This window comes from Macaca mulatta, chromosome 13, assembly GCF_049350105.2.
Source record: "Macaca mulatta isolate MMU2019108-1 chromosome 13, T2T-MMU8v2.0, whole genome shotgun sequence".
NCBI lineage: Eukaryota > Metazoa > Chordata > Mammalia > Primates > Cercopithecidae > Macaca > Macaca mulatta.
The window spans coordinates 92324570-92336893 of record NC_133418.1 but is presented as its reverse complement, the minus strand read 5'-3'; the positions used below and the strand labels follow the sequence as shown (position 1 = coordinate 92336893).

General features: G+C 39.1%; 1 protein-coding gene across 32 annotated transcripts in view; it reads left to right on the top strand.

Annotated features, from left to right (window-relative positions):
- Positions 1–12324, top strand: part of BIRC6 (baculoviral IAP repeat containing 6) — a 255908-nt gene that overhangs the window by 238025 nt on the left and 5559 nt on the right. For all 32 annotated transcript variants that reach the window (XR_013402861.1, XM_077959773.1, XM_077959772.1 and 29 more), the window contains 3 exons: positions 1589–1666; positions 5975–6163; positions 10305–10439. Coding sequence is in view for 31 of the 32 variants with exons in the window: in XM_077959773.1 (XP_077815899.1) it covers positions 1589–1666; positions 5975–6163; positions 10305–10439 (402 nt within the window). In the remaining variant the exon portion in view is untranslated. The remainder of the gene's footprint in view (positions 1–1588; positions 1667–5974; positions 6164–10304; positions 10440–12324) is intronic.

Here is a 12324-nt window from a genome sequence, read left to right as displayed (position 1 = left end):
TGTTAAGCTGTTTTGCATTTTCAGAATTTAGAAAGAAATATACAAAAATGGCCGGGCGCGGTGGCTCACGCCTGTAATCCCAGCACTTTGGGAGGCCGAGGCGGGCGGATCACAAGGTCAGGAGATCGAGACCACGGTGAAACCCCGTCTCTACTAAAAATACAAAAAATTAGCCGGGCGCGGTTGTGGGCGCCTGTAGTCCCAGCTACTCGGGAGGCTGAGGCAGGAGAATGGCGTGAACCCGGGAGGAGGAGCTTGCAGTGAGCCGAGATTGCGCCACTGCACTCCAGCCTGGGCGACAGAGCGAGACTCCGTCTCAAAAAAAAAAAAAAAAAAAAAAAAAAGAAATATACAAAAATATGGAATAGTACCACTTTTCTTTACTAAAAATATTTTAGTAAAAATAGAACTAGCTTGTGATCTATCAGTCCCACTATTGACAATACATCCAAGGGAAAGAAAATCATAATCTTGAAGAGATATTTGCACTGCTGTTTATTGCAGCACTGTACAGAATAGCCAAGATACAGAATCAACTTAGCGGCCATCAACAGGTGAATGGATAAATAAAACATGGTTATTTATACACAGTGGAATACTATTCAGCCATGAAAAGGACGAGATCCTTCCTTTCATAGCAACATAGTCCCTGGTGGGACATTATGTTAAGTGAAATACATCAAGCATTGAAGGATAAATACTGCACGTTCTCACTCATGTAGAAGCTAAAAAAATTTATCTCAATCAACGTAGAGAGTAGAATAGTGGTACTAAAGGCTGGGAGGGAAAGGTACAGAGGAGGGAATAGGGAGAGGTTGGTTAATGGATACAGAATTACAGCTAGATAGGAGGAATAGGTTCTGCTGTTGTATAGCACAGTAGGGTGACTATAGTAAATAAAAATTTTATTTTGTCAAACAGCTAGAAGAGAGGATGTTGAATGTTACCAACACTGAGAGGTTTGAGGTGATGGATACAATAATTACCCTATTTTGATCATTACACATTGTATACACATATTGAAATATCACACTGTACCCCATAAATAGGTACAACTATGTGCTAATTAAAAATATTTTCCTTTTAAAATAATTTAGTTTTCATTAAAATGTTATTTGTGTTGACATAATAGGTGCTGGTCCGTTTTGCATTATGAAAAAGTTATAATGCCACACAAATTTGAATCACATCTGAAGATGCCAATTTGTTTTAACAGACCAACCCTTAGGGTTTTGTCTGGAGACATATAAAACTGAGATATTTTGACATGATAGCATTATGTTTTTACTTCTCATTAGGACAGTTTGTTTTTAAGCACTCTTTTTTCTCTCTCTTTTTATTTTTTAAATGAAACAAGTTTATTTTCTCCAATAACTTCTGTAAATTACAAAGACAAAATACTAAAACTACAGCATGTAACTTTTCAATATTTAACCAGAATACTCGTAATGAATACGCATCTGGAAACAAAATAAAAAGCTACACCTCGTTAGGCATCCTACAAAAATATCTCAAGTTTTATATACTCTGCAGCATTTCTGTTAAGCACTCTTTTTTCAGTTCTGTTGACGCTTTTTTCCTTTGTCAGGTTTGTTTAAGCATCTTAAACACGTGGCATGGAAGACCAGAAGAGAAGTGGAATCCTCAGACCTCAAGCTTTTTGCAAGTAAACAAAATTTCTCTGACATTTTCACTTAAGAAATAAAGAACTGTGTAGTATTTTTAAAAATTTTTAGTGACCAAGAATATAGTAAACCCCAAAAAAGATAGATTACTAGGAAATACATATTAAATAGCTTATAGGTGAGCAATTAGCATAGTGGAGTCTCATCTTATGTGTAATCTAAAATCTCAAGTTGAGGCATAAAACAAAAATAGAGTTTAGCCAAAACTCCCTTCAAAAAAAATACCAGGCCAGGCGCAGTGCCCACTGTTTTCTGTGTTTCTTGATTTCTGTTCCTGAACAGATTATGAGAGCCTCTTACGGTTGTGCAGATGCTAACGTGAAACTAAAAAAGGAGAGGGGGTCAGATGTGTTGGCACAGCACTTTGGGAGGCTGAGATGGGTGGATCATTTGAGGTCAGGAGTTCGAGACCAGCTTGACCAACATGGTGAGACCCCCATCTCTACTAAAAATACAAAGTACAATTAGCCAGACGAGGTGTTGTGTGCTTATAATCCCAGCAAATAGGAGACCGAGGCAGGAGAATCGCTGGAACCCGGGAGGAGGAGGTTGCATTGAGCCGAGATCACGGCACTCCACTCTAGCCTGGGTGACAGGGAGACTCTATCTAAAAAATAAAAAGCAATCAATAAAAAGGAGAGAGACAGTAAATTTGGCCTGTCAATAAAAGTCTTTACTCTGAAAATATCAACAAATTGACTCAAATCAGTGAGCCTACATTATGGATTGAAAATAAATACTGATGATTATTACATCAATGTAAATATATGTATATATATAATATATACTATATGTTTTTATGTTAATTACCAATTGATTTTCGACTCAGATTCTAAGAAAACACTTTAGCCTGGTAAAAGTAAAATAAATACTATTTTTTGGTTTGATCCAAGTAGCTTTTTAAGTGAAGTTCTGTTGATCAGACAATTCATGCTGGCTGCTTTTTTGCATGCCTCTAATATACTTACAGAAATTATTTTTAGTGCAGAATTGATTTTGTTCTGTAGTTTAAAGTTTATTTAATTCTTTCATTCATCCTGTAACACAAGTAGATCTGATGCCCATTTTACAGATGATGAAAATACAGGTTCTAAATGTACAGATAACTATACTGTGATCCCTATGACTTCAAATATTTTACACTGTTTCTCAAGCCTAAAGTTTTATTTTATAATACTGAAAATCTGATTTTTTTAAAAGAGGAAATCCTTCATCCCAAGGGTTTACTGTTTCTCTGCTTATTTCCTGCCTCTAGTAAAATGTAGTGTGCATTAAAATGACTGTCCAGTTCAGACAATCCAGGGGTCCAGAAATTTCCTAAAATGTGTATTATCGCTATTAAATAGCTAAGTTCACTATTGAAAAATAAAGTGGCATTGATGCTCTTCCAAAAAGGTAATGTCTGCTGGGCCACCCAGTGGTAAGATAACCCATGTCATAAAGTATTTTTTGAATTTAATTGCAGGAAGTATTGGTCTCTGATAATGAATCTTTTGTTGTTCCTGTTATCAAATATAAACTTTACCTTTTTCTCTCTTAGCAGACAATAAATTATAGCCACATTTATTTCTCAGATGTAATTTCTTGTTCCTTTTTTCTGGTACACAAAACCCTCATTCTTTTTTGTTTAACTTTTGTTTTAGGTTCAGGGGTTCCACAGCAGGTTTGTTACATAGGTAAACTCACGTCACAAGGGTTTGCTATACAGATTATTTTGTCACCCAGGTACTAAGCTTAGTACACAGTAGTTTTGTTTTGTTTTTCCTTTTTTCTTTTTCTTTTCTTTTTTTTTTTTTTGAGACAGGGTCCCACTCTGTGGCCCAGGCTGGGCACCATCTTGGCTCACTACAACCTCTGCGTCTCAGGTTCAAGCTATCCTTCCACCTTAGCCTCCTGAGTAGCTGAGATCACAGACACGCACCACCACACCTGGCTAATTTTTGTAGTTTTAGTAGTGACAGGGTTTCACCATGCTGACCAGGCTGGCCTCGAGCCCCTGATCTCAAGTGATCTGTCTGCCTCAGCCTCCCAAAGTGTTAGGATTACAGGCGTTAGCCAACGCGCCCAGCCGGTAGTTATTTTTTTCTGATCTTTTCCCTCCTCCCACCTTTCGCTGTCAAATAGGCCCCAGCATCTGCAAAACATTTTATGCTTCCTTTAGTGGGCTTTACTTTGCTGTTTTAAACAAAATAGGCTGTGAATCTAAAGTAATTTTTAGATTACTCTAACTGCCTGAGATCTATAAAACCATACTGTGTATCAAAGGAGATGAGGTTAAATAAATAAGAGTCCTTTTTTATAAATTTGTAATGGATATTTAATTTCTTTCTGTGCTTTTGTACAAAAATGCAATTATACCCTACTTATATTAACAGAAGAGGACAATTATTTAAGAGGGAAGAGGACAGTAACTAACAACTATGCCTTGGGAAGTTGTCTCAGAAGTGTCAGTACATGTGAGATCTCTGGCTGGGCGAGGTGACTCATGCCTGTAATTTCAGCACTTTGGGAGGCAGGCAGATCACTTGAGGCCTGGAGTTCAAGAACAGACTGGCCAATATGGAGAAACCCATCTCTACTAAAAATACAAAAATTAGTGGGATGGGGTCACAGGCACCTGTAACCCCAGCTACTCGGGAGGCTGAGGCAGGAGAATCACTTGAACCCGGGAGGCAGAGGTTGCAGTGAGCTGAGATGGCACCACTGCACTCCAACCTGAGCAACAAAGCAAGACACTGTCTCAAAATAAATAAATAAATAAATAAAAATTAAAAATATGAGATCTTTGTCTCAGAAATAATATGAATTAAAATTTTTCCCATAGTTGACCTTGGCATCAGTATGGTCACTTCAGGTCACATTTAACCCTTTCTGTTTTGGGTCAAATATGTTACTTTTGAGTACTCATTTTTAAAGTTCTCTTTAACTTTGACTTATAAGATGCATATCTATGGGACTGTTTAATCATTGTGCCTAACCAAAGTGTAATTGCTGTTCTTTTTCATTTATGAATTGGGTAGATAATATCTGATGTTTTCCTGCCTTCAAAGATGTTACTTTATTGACTTCTGTAGATCTGTTAACTGGAAATACTGTATTAGCTAGAAATCACCTCTCTTAATATATGTTACATCTGGAGAAACAAGCCTTCTGGTAAATAAGTGGTGGGTTGGAAGTGGTCTTAGAACCATAAGACCATCTCGTCAATCAGAATTTCTGGCTGGGTGCGATGGCTCACGCCTGTACTCCCAGCACTTTGGGAGGCCAAGGTGGGCGGATCACCTGAGGTCAGAAGTTTGAGATCAGCCTGGCCAACATGGCAAAACCCCATCTCTACTAAAAATTTAAAAAAAAATTAGCCGGGCTTGGTGACGATGCACGCCTGTAGTCCCAGCTACTTGAGAGGCTGAGGAAGGAGAATTGCTTGAACCCAGGAGACAGAGGATGCAATGAACCAAGATTGTACCATTGCACTGCAGCCTGGGCAACAGAGCAAGACTCCATCTCAAAGAAATAAAATAAAATGAGAATTTCTAATAAGGTTTTTGTGATACTGTAGCAGTTAATTTTCCTTGGAATAAAAATTTAAAATGGTCTCAGGCATTTTTTTTCTAAGTGAGTATTGTTAAAGAGTGCATGGCTAGGCTGGACACGGTGGCTGACGGCTGTAATCCCAGCACTTTGGGAGGCCGAGGCAAGCAGATCCCCTGAAGTCAGGAGTTCAAAACCAGCCTGGCCAACATGATGAAACCCCGTCTCTACTAAAAATACAAAAATTAGTTGGGTGTGGTGGCAGGCACCTGTAATCCCAGCTACTCGGGAGGCTGAGACAGGAGAATCGCTTGATCTAGGAGGCGGAGGTTGTAGGGAGCCAAGGTCATGCCATTACACTCCAGCCTGGGTGACAAGAGTGAAACTCAGTCTTATTTAAAAAAAAGAAAAAAAAAAAGTGCATGGCTGGCTTTATGCTCCTTAAGAATAGTTGGAGCAGAATGTTGGTATGAGTTGTTTACAAACAAAAATTTTTTATAGGTTTTTCATATCTATTATTATTCAAGAATTCAAGAGTAAAAACAGATGTATAAGTGTTACTTATGGCTGTATCGTGCCTAATTTTATTTTGCTTTTATAATGAAATATTTCAGGTTATAATCATAAACATTGATTTTATTGTGATAGAAATTTGTGGAAACACATATTAAAGAAGAGTCTTTGTGGATGGAGCAGGGTATCAGTTAACCCATAGTAAAAATGTCCCATCATAGCTGTTCTTTTCCTTTATTCTTTAGGTGTTGGTGTCTGTCCAGTCCCTTATATTAGTAGCTGAGCCTTATTTTAATGAACCGGGATACGAACGATCTAGAGGCACTCCCAGTGGCACACAGAGTTCTCGAGAATATGATGGAAACATTCGACAAGCAACAGTTAAGTGGGCAATGCTAGAACAAATCAGAAACCCTTCACCATGTTTTAAAGAGGTATGTTCAATAAAATTAGTGAAATACTTTGTTAAAGACATTTTACAATATAGCCTGGGCACGGTGGCTCATGCCTGTAATCTCAGCACTTTGGGAGGTCAAGGCAGGTGGGTCACTTGAGGTGAGGAGTTTGAGACCAGCCTGGCCAATATGGTGAAAACCTGTTTCTACTTAAAGAAAAAGAAAAATAAAAATTAGCCGGGCTTGGTGGCAGGTGCCTGTAATCTCATTTACTTGGGGGGTGAGGTTGAACCTGGGAGGCGGAAGTTGCAGTAAGCTGAGATTGCACCACTGCACTACAGCCTGGGAGACAGTAGAGCAAGACTCCATCTCAAAAAAAAAAAAAAAAAAAAAAAAAAAGACATTTTATAATATAGTTTGTTAGCTTTTATATGTATCTAGTTATATTTGCTTTTATATGTATCTAGTATATGAATCTCTAGGTTTTAGGGTTAATCCCAAAGATCATTAATAAGTCTGGACAATATAGAAAGACCCCATCTCTGCAAAAAGTTAAAAAATTTAGCTGGGCATGGTGGCACCTGTAGTCTTAGATACTTAGTAGGCTAGGCAGGAGGTTTGCCTGACCCCACGAGTTTGAGGCTGCAGTAAGCTATATTCACATCACTGCACTCCAGCCTAGGTGACAGAGTCTCAGAAAAAAAAAATGGTAGTAGATAGTACAGATGAAGTATAAAACCATCTGTATTCTAAACGACATCTGACTAAATTTTTGAGAACTTTTTTCCTTTCCTTTCCTTTCCTTTCCTTTTCCTCTCCTCTTCCTCTCCTCTCCCTCTCCTCTCCCTCTCCTCTCCCTCTCCTCTGTTTTCCTTTCCTCCTGTCCCGTCCTGTTTCGTTCTCATCGCCCAGGTGCAATGGCATGATCTTGGCTCACTGCAACCTCCACCTCCCAAGTTCAAGCGATTCTCCTGTCTCAGCCTCCCGAGTAGCTGGGATTACAGGCAGGTGCCACCATGCCTGGCTAATATTTTTGTAGTTTTAGTAGAGACAGGGTTTCACCATGTTGGCCAGGCTGATCTCCAACTCCTGACCTCAGGTGATCCACCTGCCTTGGCCTCCCAAAGTGCTGGGATTACAAGTGTGAGCCACCACTCCCGGCCTGTTCTTTATTTTTATTAGTTACTATTCTACTAGCAAACTCTCCAAATATGTTTCTGAAGTATTTCTCATAAAAGTTTTTTATTGAAGATGGTTTCTAAATTTGTCTTGCAAATAGAAATTTTGCCCTTGTACTAATGTGTATATATAAGGAGAATGCCATTTCTTTTTTTTTTCTTTTTTTTTTTTTTGAGACAAGGCTTTGCTCTGTTGCCCATGCTGGAATACAGTGGCGGAATCTTGGCTCACTGCAACCTCCACCTCCCCGGTTCAAGTGATTCTCGTGCCTCAGCCTCCCAAATAGCTGGGACTGTATGCACACACCACCACAACTGGCTAATCTTTTTGTATTTTTTAGTAGGGACCAGGTTTCACCATGTTGGCCAGGCTAGTCTCGAATGCCTGACCTTAGGTGATCCGCCCGCCTTGGCCTTCCAGAGTGTTGGAATTACAGGCGTGAGCAACTGCGCCTGGCCACATTTCCTTTTCTTTAGGAAAAAATTGGATGATATGAGTTTCCAAAACCTGTATTAATACACTGAAGTGGTTTTTTTCACTTCATCCTGAAATGTTGCTCTGTGTGTGTGTGTGTGTGTGTGTGTGTGTGTGTGTGTGTGTGTGTGTGTAACTCTTTGCCTATGATTAGTTGTCTCTCCATAGTGTGCCTAAATACAATTACAGTGTGTGTGTGTAACTCTTTGCCTATGATTAGTTGTCTCTCCATAGTGTGCCTAAATACAATTATACTTTTCACCTGCCATATCAAATTACTTTAGCATCACAACTTGCTGTAGTTGTGTTCAGAAACATTTTTCTTTCTTTTTTTTTTTTTTTTTTTTTTTTTTTTTTTTTTTTTTTTTTTTTTGAGAGGGAGTCTTGCTCTGTGCCCCAGGCTGGAGTGCAGTGGCGCGATCTCGGCTCACTGCAAGCTCCGCCTCCCGGGTTCACGCCATTCTCCTGCCTCAGCCTCCCGAGTAGCTGGGACTACAGGCGCCCGCCACCTCGCCCGACTAATTTTCTTGTATTTTTAGTAGAGACGGGGTTTCACCGTGTTAGCCAGGATGGTCTCGATCTCCTGACCTCGTGATCCGCCCGTCTCGGCCTCCCAAAGTGCTGGGATTACAGGCTTGAGCCACCGCGCCCGGCCACATTTTTCTTTCTTAAAATTGGTTCACTTGATCATTAATTTCTTAAATTGTGCTGGAAAGTTAACATTTTAGAGAAAAAAATGGTATATTTACCTGACATAAAATTGGTCTTTAATATAACTATCCAGATATTCTGCATGAATACTATGAAGCCTTCTTCTTCATCAGATGGCACTGATGAATATTTCTTTTTCTTTGGCTTTTGCTGTTACTGAGTAAATTTATATTCCAGTGTCCTTTGAATGAGAAAGTTGGATACGTTACTTTTGCAAAGATTGCACCACTACACTCAAGCCTGAGCAGCAGAGTGAGACTCTGTCTCAAAAAAAAAAAAAAAAAAAAAAGTAATTCGTTTTATGCATATCATTTTTTTCAGGAAGGATAAACACAGGGAACTCAGAGAAGGGGATGACGTTTACAGAAAGCAAATATATATCATTTGAGACAATCATCTTTCTCAGTCTTTAGAACCTAGCTTGCATTAAAGGCGCCACTCATCGGCCATGTATGCTTTCCCAGTTTTCCTAATCAAATGCCACTCACTACTCTTTGAATGCCCTGGGCTTTTTGTTTTTGTTTATTGTTGTTCTTTGAAATATATTTTTCTGGTACATTCACCTCCCATCTGATTTTGTTATCATTGTTCTTCATTTAAAGCTGTGTCATACTTCTGTATCCCAGAGGCTTCAAACCCAGTAACTACTAAATGTGGTGGAATCGTATTGGTGTTTGACATTCATTCCCAGAGCTTTCTAGTGATTTTCCCTTTGTAGGTTTGATTGTCTGTTCTTTAGGGCAGACATGCTTCCTGGGCAGTGCTCAACCAGAATACAGAGTAATGTTTCCAAATGGATAATTGTTTTCTAGTTTAAATTTGTCAGAAATAGACTCTTACTACTATATGTTGGTAGAAATTTCACTCAGTTTTTCAAAGATAGAATTTAAAAATCGCAAATGTAAACCACAGTAATAATAAGGAAATTTAACTTCCTAAAATAAAATCCTATCTATAAATTAAACAGAAGATACAATTAAGCAAGTAAGAATAGTGCCATTTCTGGGGGATCCATTTCTGGGGATTTCTGTGTGAATGCCTTTGGCATTTAGAATATACTTATCTAGGTGTTCTTTGAGTTATCTTTTAAAATCTTTTTCTCCTGGTTACTTATTTATTTGCATTTGCCTTCTGAATATATTGTATCATATGTGTTTTGTGGTCTCTGAACAGGATTAATTTTCCAAGTGTCTGACCGGGATTGTACACTCTTTTCTGCTATAAATCCCTCCCCTCCCCTCCCCTCGAGTCTTGCTCTGTCGCCCAGGCCGGAGTGCAGTGATGGGATCTTGGCTCACTGCGACCTCTGCCTCCTGGGTTCAAGCGAGTCTCCTGCCTCAGCCTCCCAATAGCTGGCAATACAGGTGCCCACCACCATGCCTGGCTAATTTTTGTATGTTTAGTTTCACCATATTGGCCAGGCTGGTCTTGAACTCCTGACCTTGTGCTCTGCCTGCCTCGACCTCCCAAAATGCTGGGATTACAGGCATGAGCCACCACACCAGGCCATAAATTTCATATATATATATATTTCAACACATGTCATCTCAAATCATGAGCTTCATTTTTCCCTGCTAATATTGTAGAGTTGATTAAATTGAGTTTTATGGACAGAAAAACATTGCAATGTCTGTATATTTATTTCTTTAAATGTATTTGTAATAATATTCTAAATACTAATTTAAATGTATTTATAGTATACATATATTTATTTTAATGTATTTATAATACATTTTATTTCCTTGTAATGTCATTTACTGTGTCTTTTAAATTTGACTGTAAACACTGCTTGTTCTCCTGCTTACTTTTTCTCAAGGTAATACACAAACATTTTTACTTGAAAAGAGTTGAGATAATGGCCCAGTGTGAGGAGTGGATTGCGGATATCCAGCAGTACAGCAGTGATAAGCGGGTAGGCAGGACTATGTCTCACCATGCAGCAGCTCTCAAGGTGAGTAAGCCTTTCGAACATGAGCCTTGTTGCTTTAAGAGTTGTGTAATTATTGACAGAACCATGCCTACCAGAAGATAAGGTGAGGGAAGGAATTAAAGAAACATAATATTTATTTTCAGTTCAGAGGAATAAATTGTTACTCAGAAGTCTATAGAAAAGATGCGTTTTTTTTGCTAGGAGATTGACAGTTCCTAAAATAATAAGTGGGTCCAAGGACTGAGTCAGCAGAGTTTTGTAAAGTTCCTTGAAGATAAGGATGACAAGATGTGCTCCATGAATGCCTTTTCTTTTTTCATTTTTTCTTTGGAGACTGTATTTCACTCTGTTATCCCGGCCTAGAGTGCAGTGGTGGCATCATGACTGACTCTCTGTAACCTTGAACTCCTGGGCTCAAGCAGTCCTCCCACCTCAGCTTCCCATGTAGCTGGGACTACAGGCACCTGCCACAGTGCCCAGCTAAATTTTTTTATTTTCAGTTTTGTAGAGGGGTTCTCACCCTGTTTCCTAGGTTAGGCTCAAGTGATCCTCCCACCTCCCACCCAAATCACTGGGATTATAGGCATGAGCAACCGTGCTAGACTTGAAGGACTTCTTTTATTCCCTTAGTCTTTCCCTAGGCCTCCTGCCTTCCATGTTTTTATTACTTGGAGGGATGAGGGAGATGTGAGTTGCAGATTCTCCCTCAGCTGATGGTGGCAGTGGCTGTGTTAAGGGAGACAAGCAATTGTTTTCAATTTGGACGTTCACAGAGTGGAAATGTGAAATGTGATGGTTTGGAAGATTTTGTGTCTACCCATGGAGATCTTTCTTTGTAACAGCCTTCCTTTTTTCCTGCATCTGAATGTCTTTACTCATTTCATCCTCCACCAATATCCTCCCTTTTTCTATCTTCAGGTTTTTCCATTTCTACTGGCTTGTTATCTTCTAACTTTAAAGCTGTCTTCACTTCAAGCAACTAGTTGATGATAAGGATTTGTTAGTTTTTTAGGTGTGATTTTTAAAAAGATCCCTATCTTTTCAGGACATGCACAGAAATATTTGTGAATGACAAAGTGTATGATGTCTGGGATTTACTTCAAAATAAAATGAGAAGGAGAAAGTCTGGGGATATAGATGAAAGAAGATGGGCCATGAGTTGATAATGGTTGAAGCTGTGTGATGGATATATGGGAGTTCGTTGTACTCTTCTGCCTACTTCTGTATATGTTTGAATTTTTTCACTATAAAAATGTTTTTAAAAAGAGAGAAAAACACTTGCAGAAAAATTCCCTAAGCTACTTCTATTTTGCCTCTATTATTATGAAACAGATTGTCTTCTTTCACCGTCAGACTATAGCAGTTGACGCTTCTTGCCTCCATTTTTTAACCTTTGTCTCACTAATCAACCTTTTGCAGTTTGACTTCTGTTTTACCAAAGTTACCCTCTCTCCAGTTCTCAAAGCCAGTGACCCCAGCTCACTTCTCTATTCACTTCGTCTGCTCTCCCTCCTCCAGGCTTTTTTACACATGGTTTCCATTTTCCTCTAGTTTTCAGCTCTTCTGCTTGCTCACCTCCATTCCTATTTCAGCTTAAATTTCACTTCATGGAACCCTGCCTTGACTGGTTTGTTTGTTTGTTTGTTTGTTTTTGAGACACTGTCCCTCTCTCTGCTGCTCAGGCGTGATCTTGGCTCACTGCATCTTCCACCTTCCTTGTTCAAGCATTTCATCTGCCTCAGCCTCCTGAGTAGCTGGGCTTACAGGCATCTGCCACCAGACCCAGCTAATTTTTGTATTTTTGTTTTGTTTTGTTTTGTTTTGTTTTGTTTTGTTTTGTTTTCTTTTCTTTTCTTTTCTTTTCTTTTCTTTTCTTTTCTTTTCCCTTCCTTCCTTCCTTTCTTTC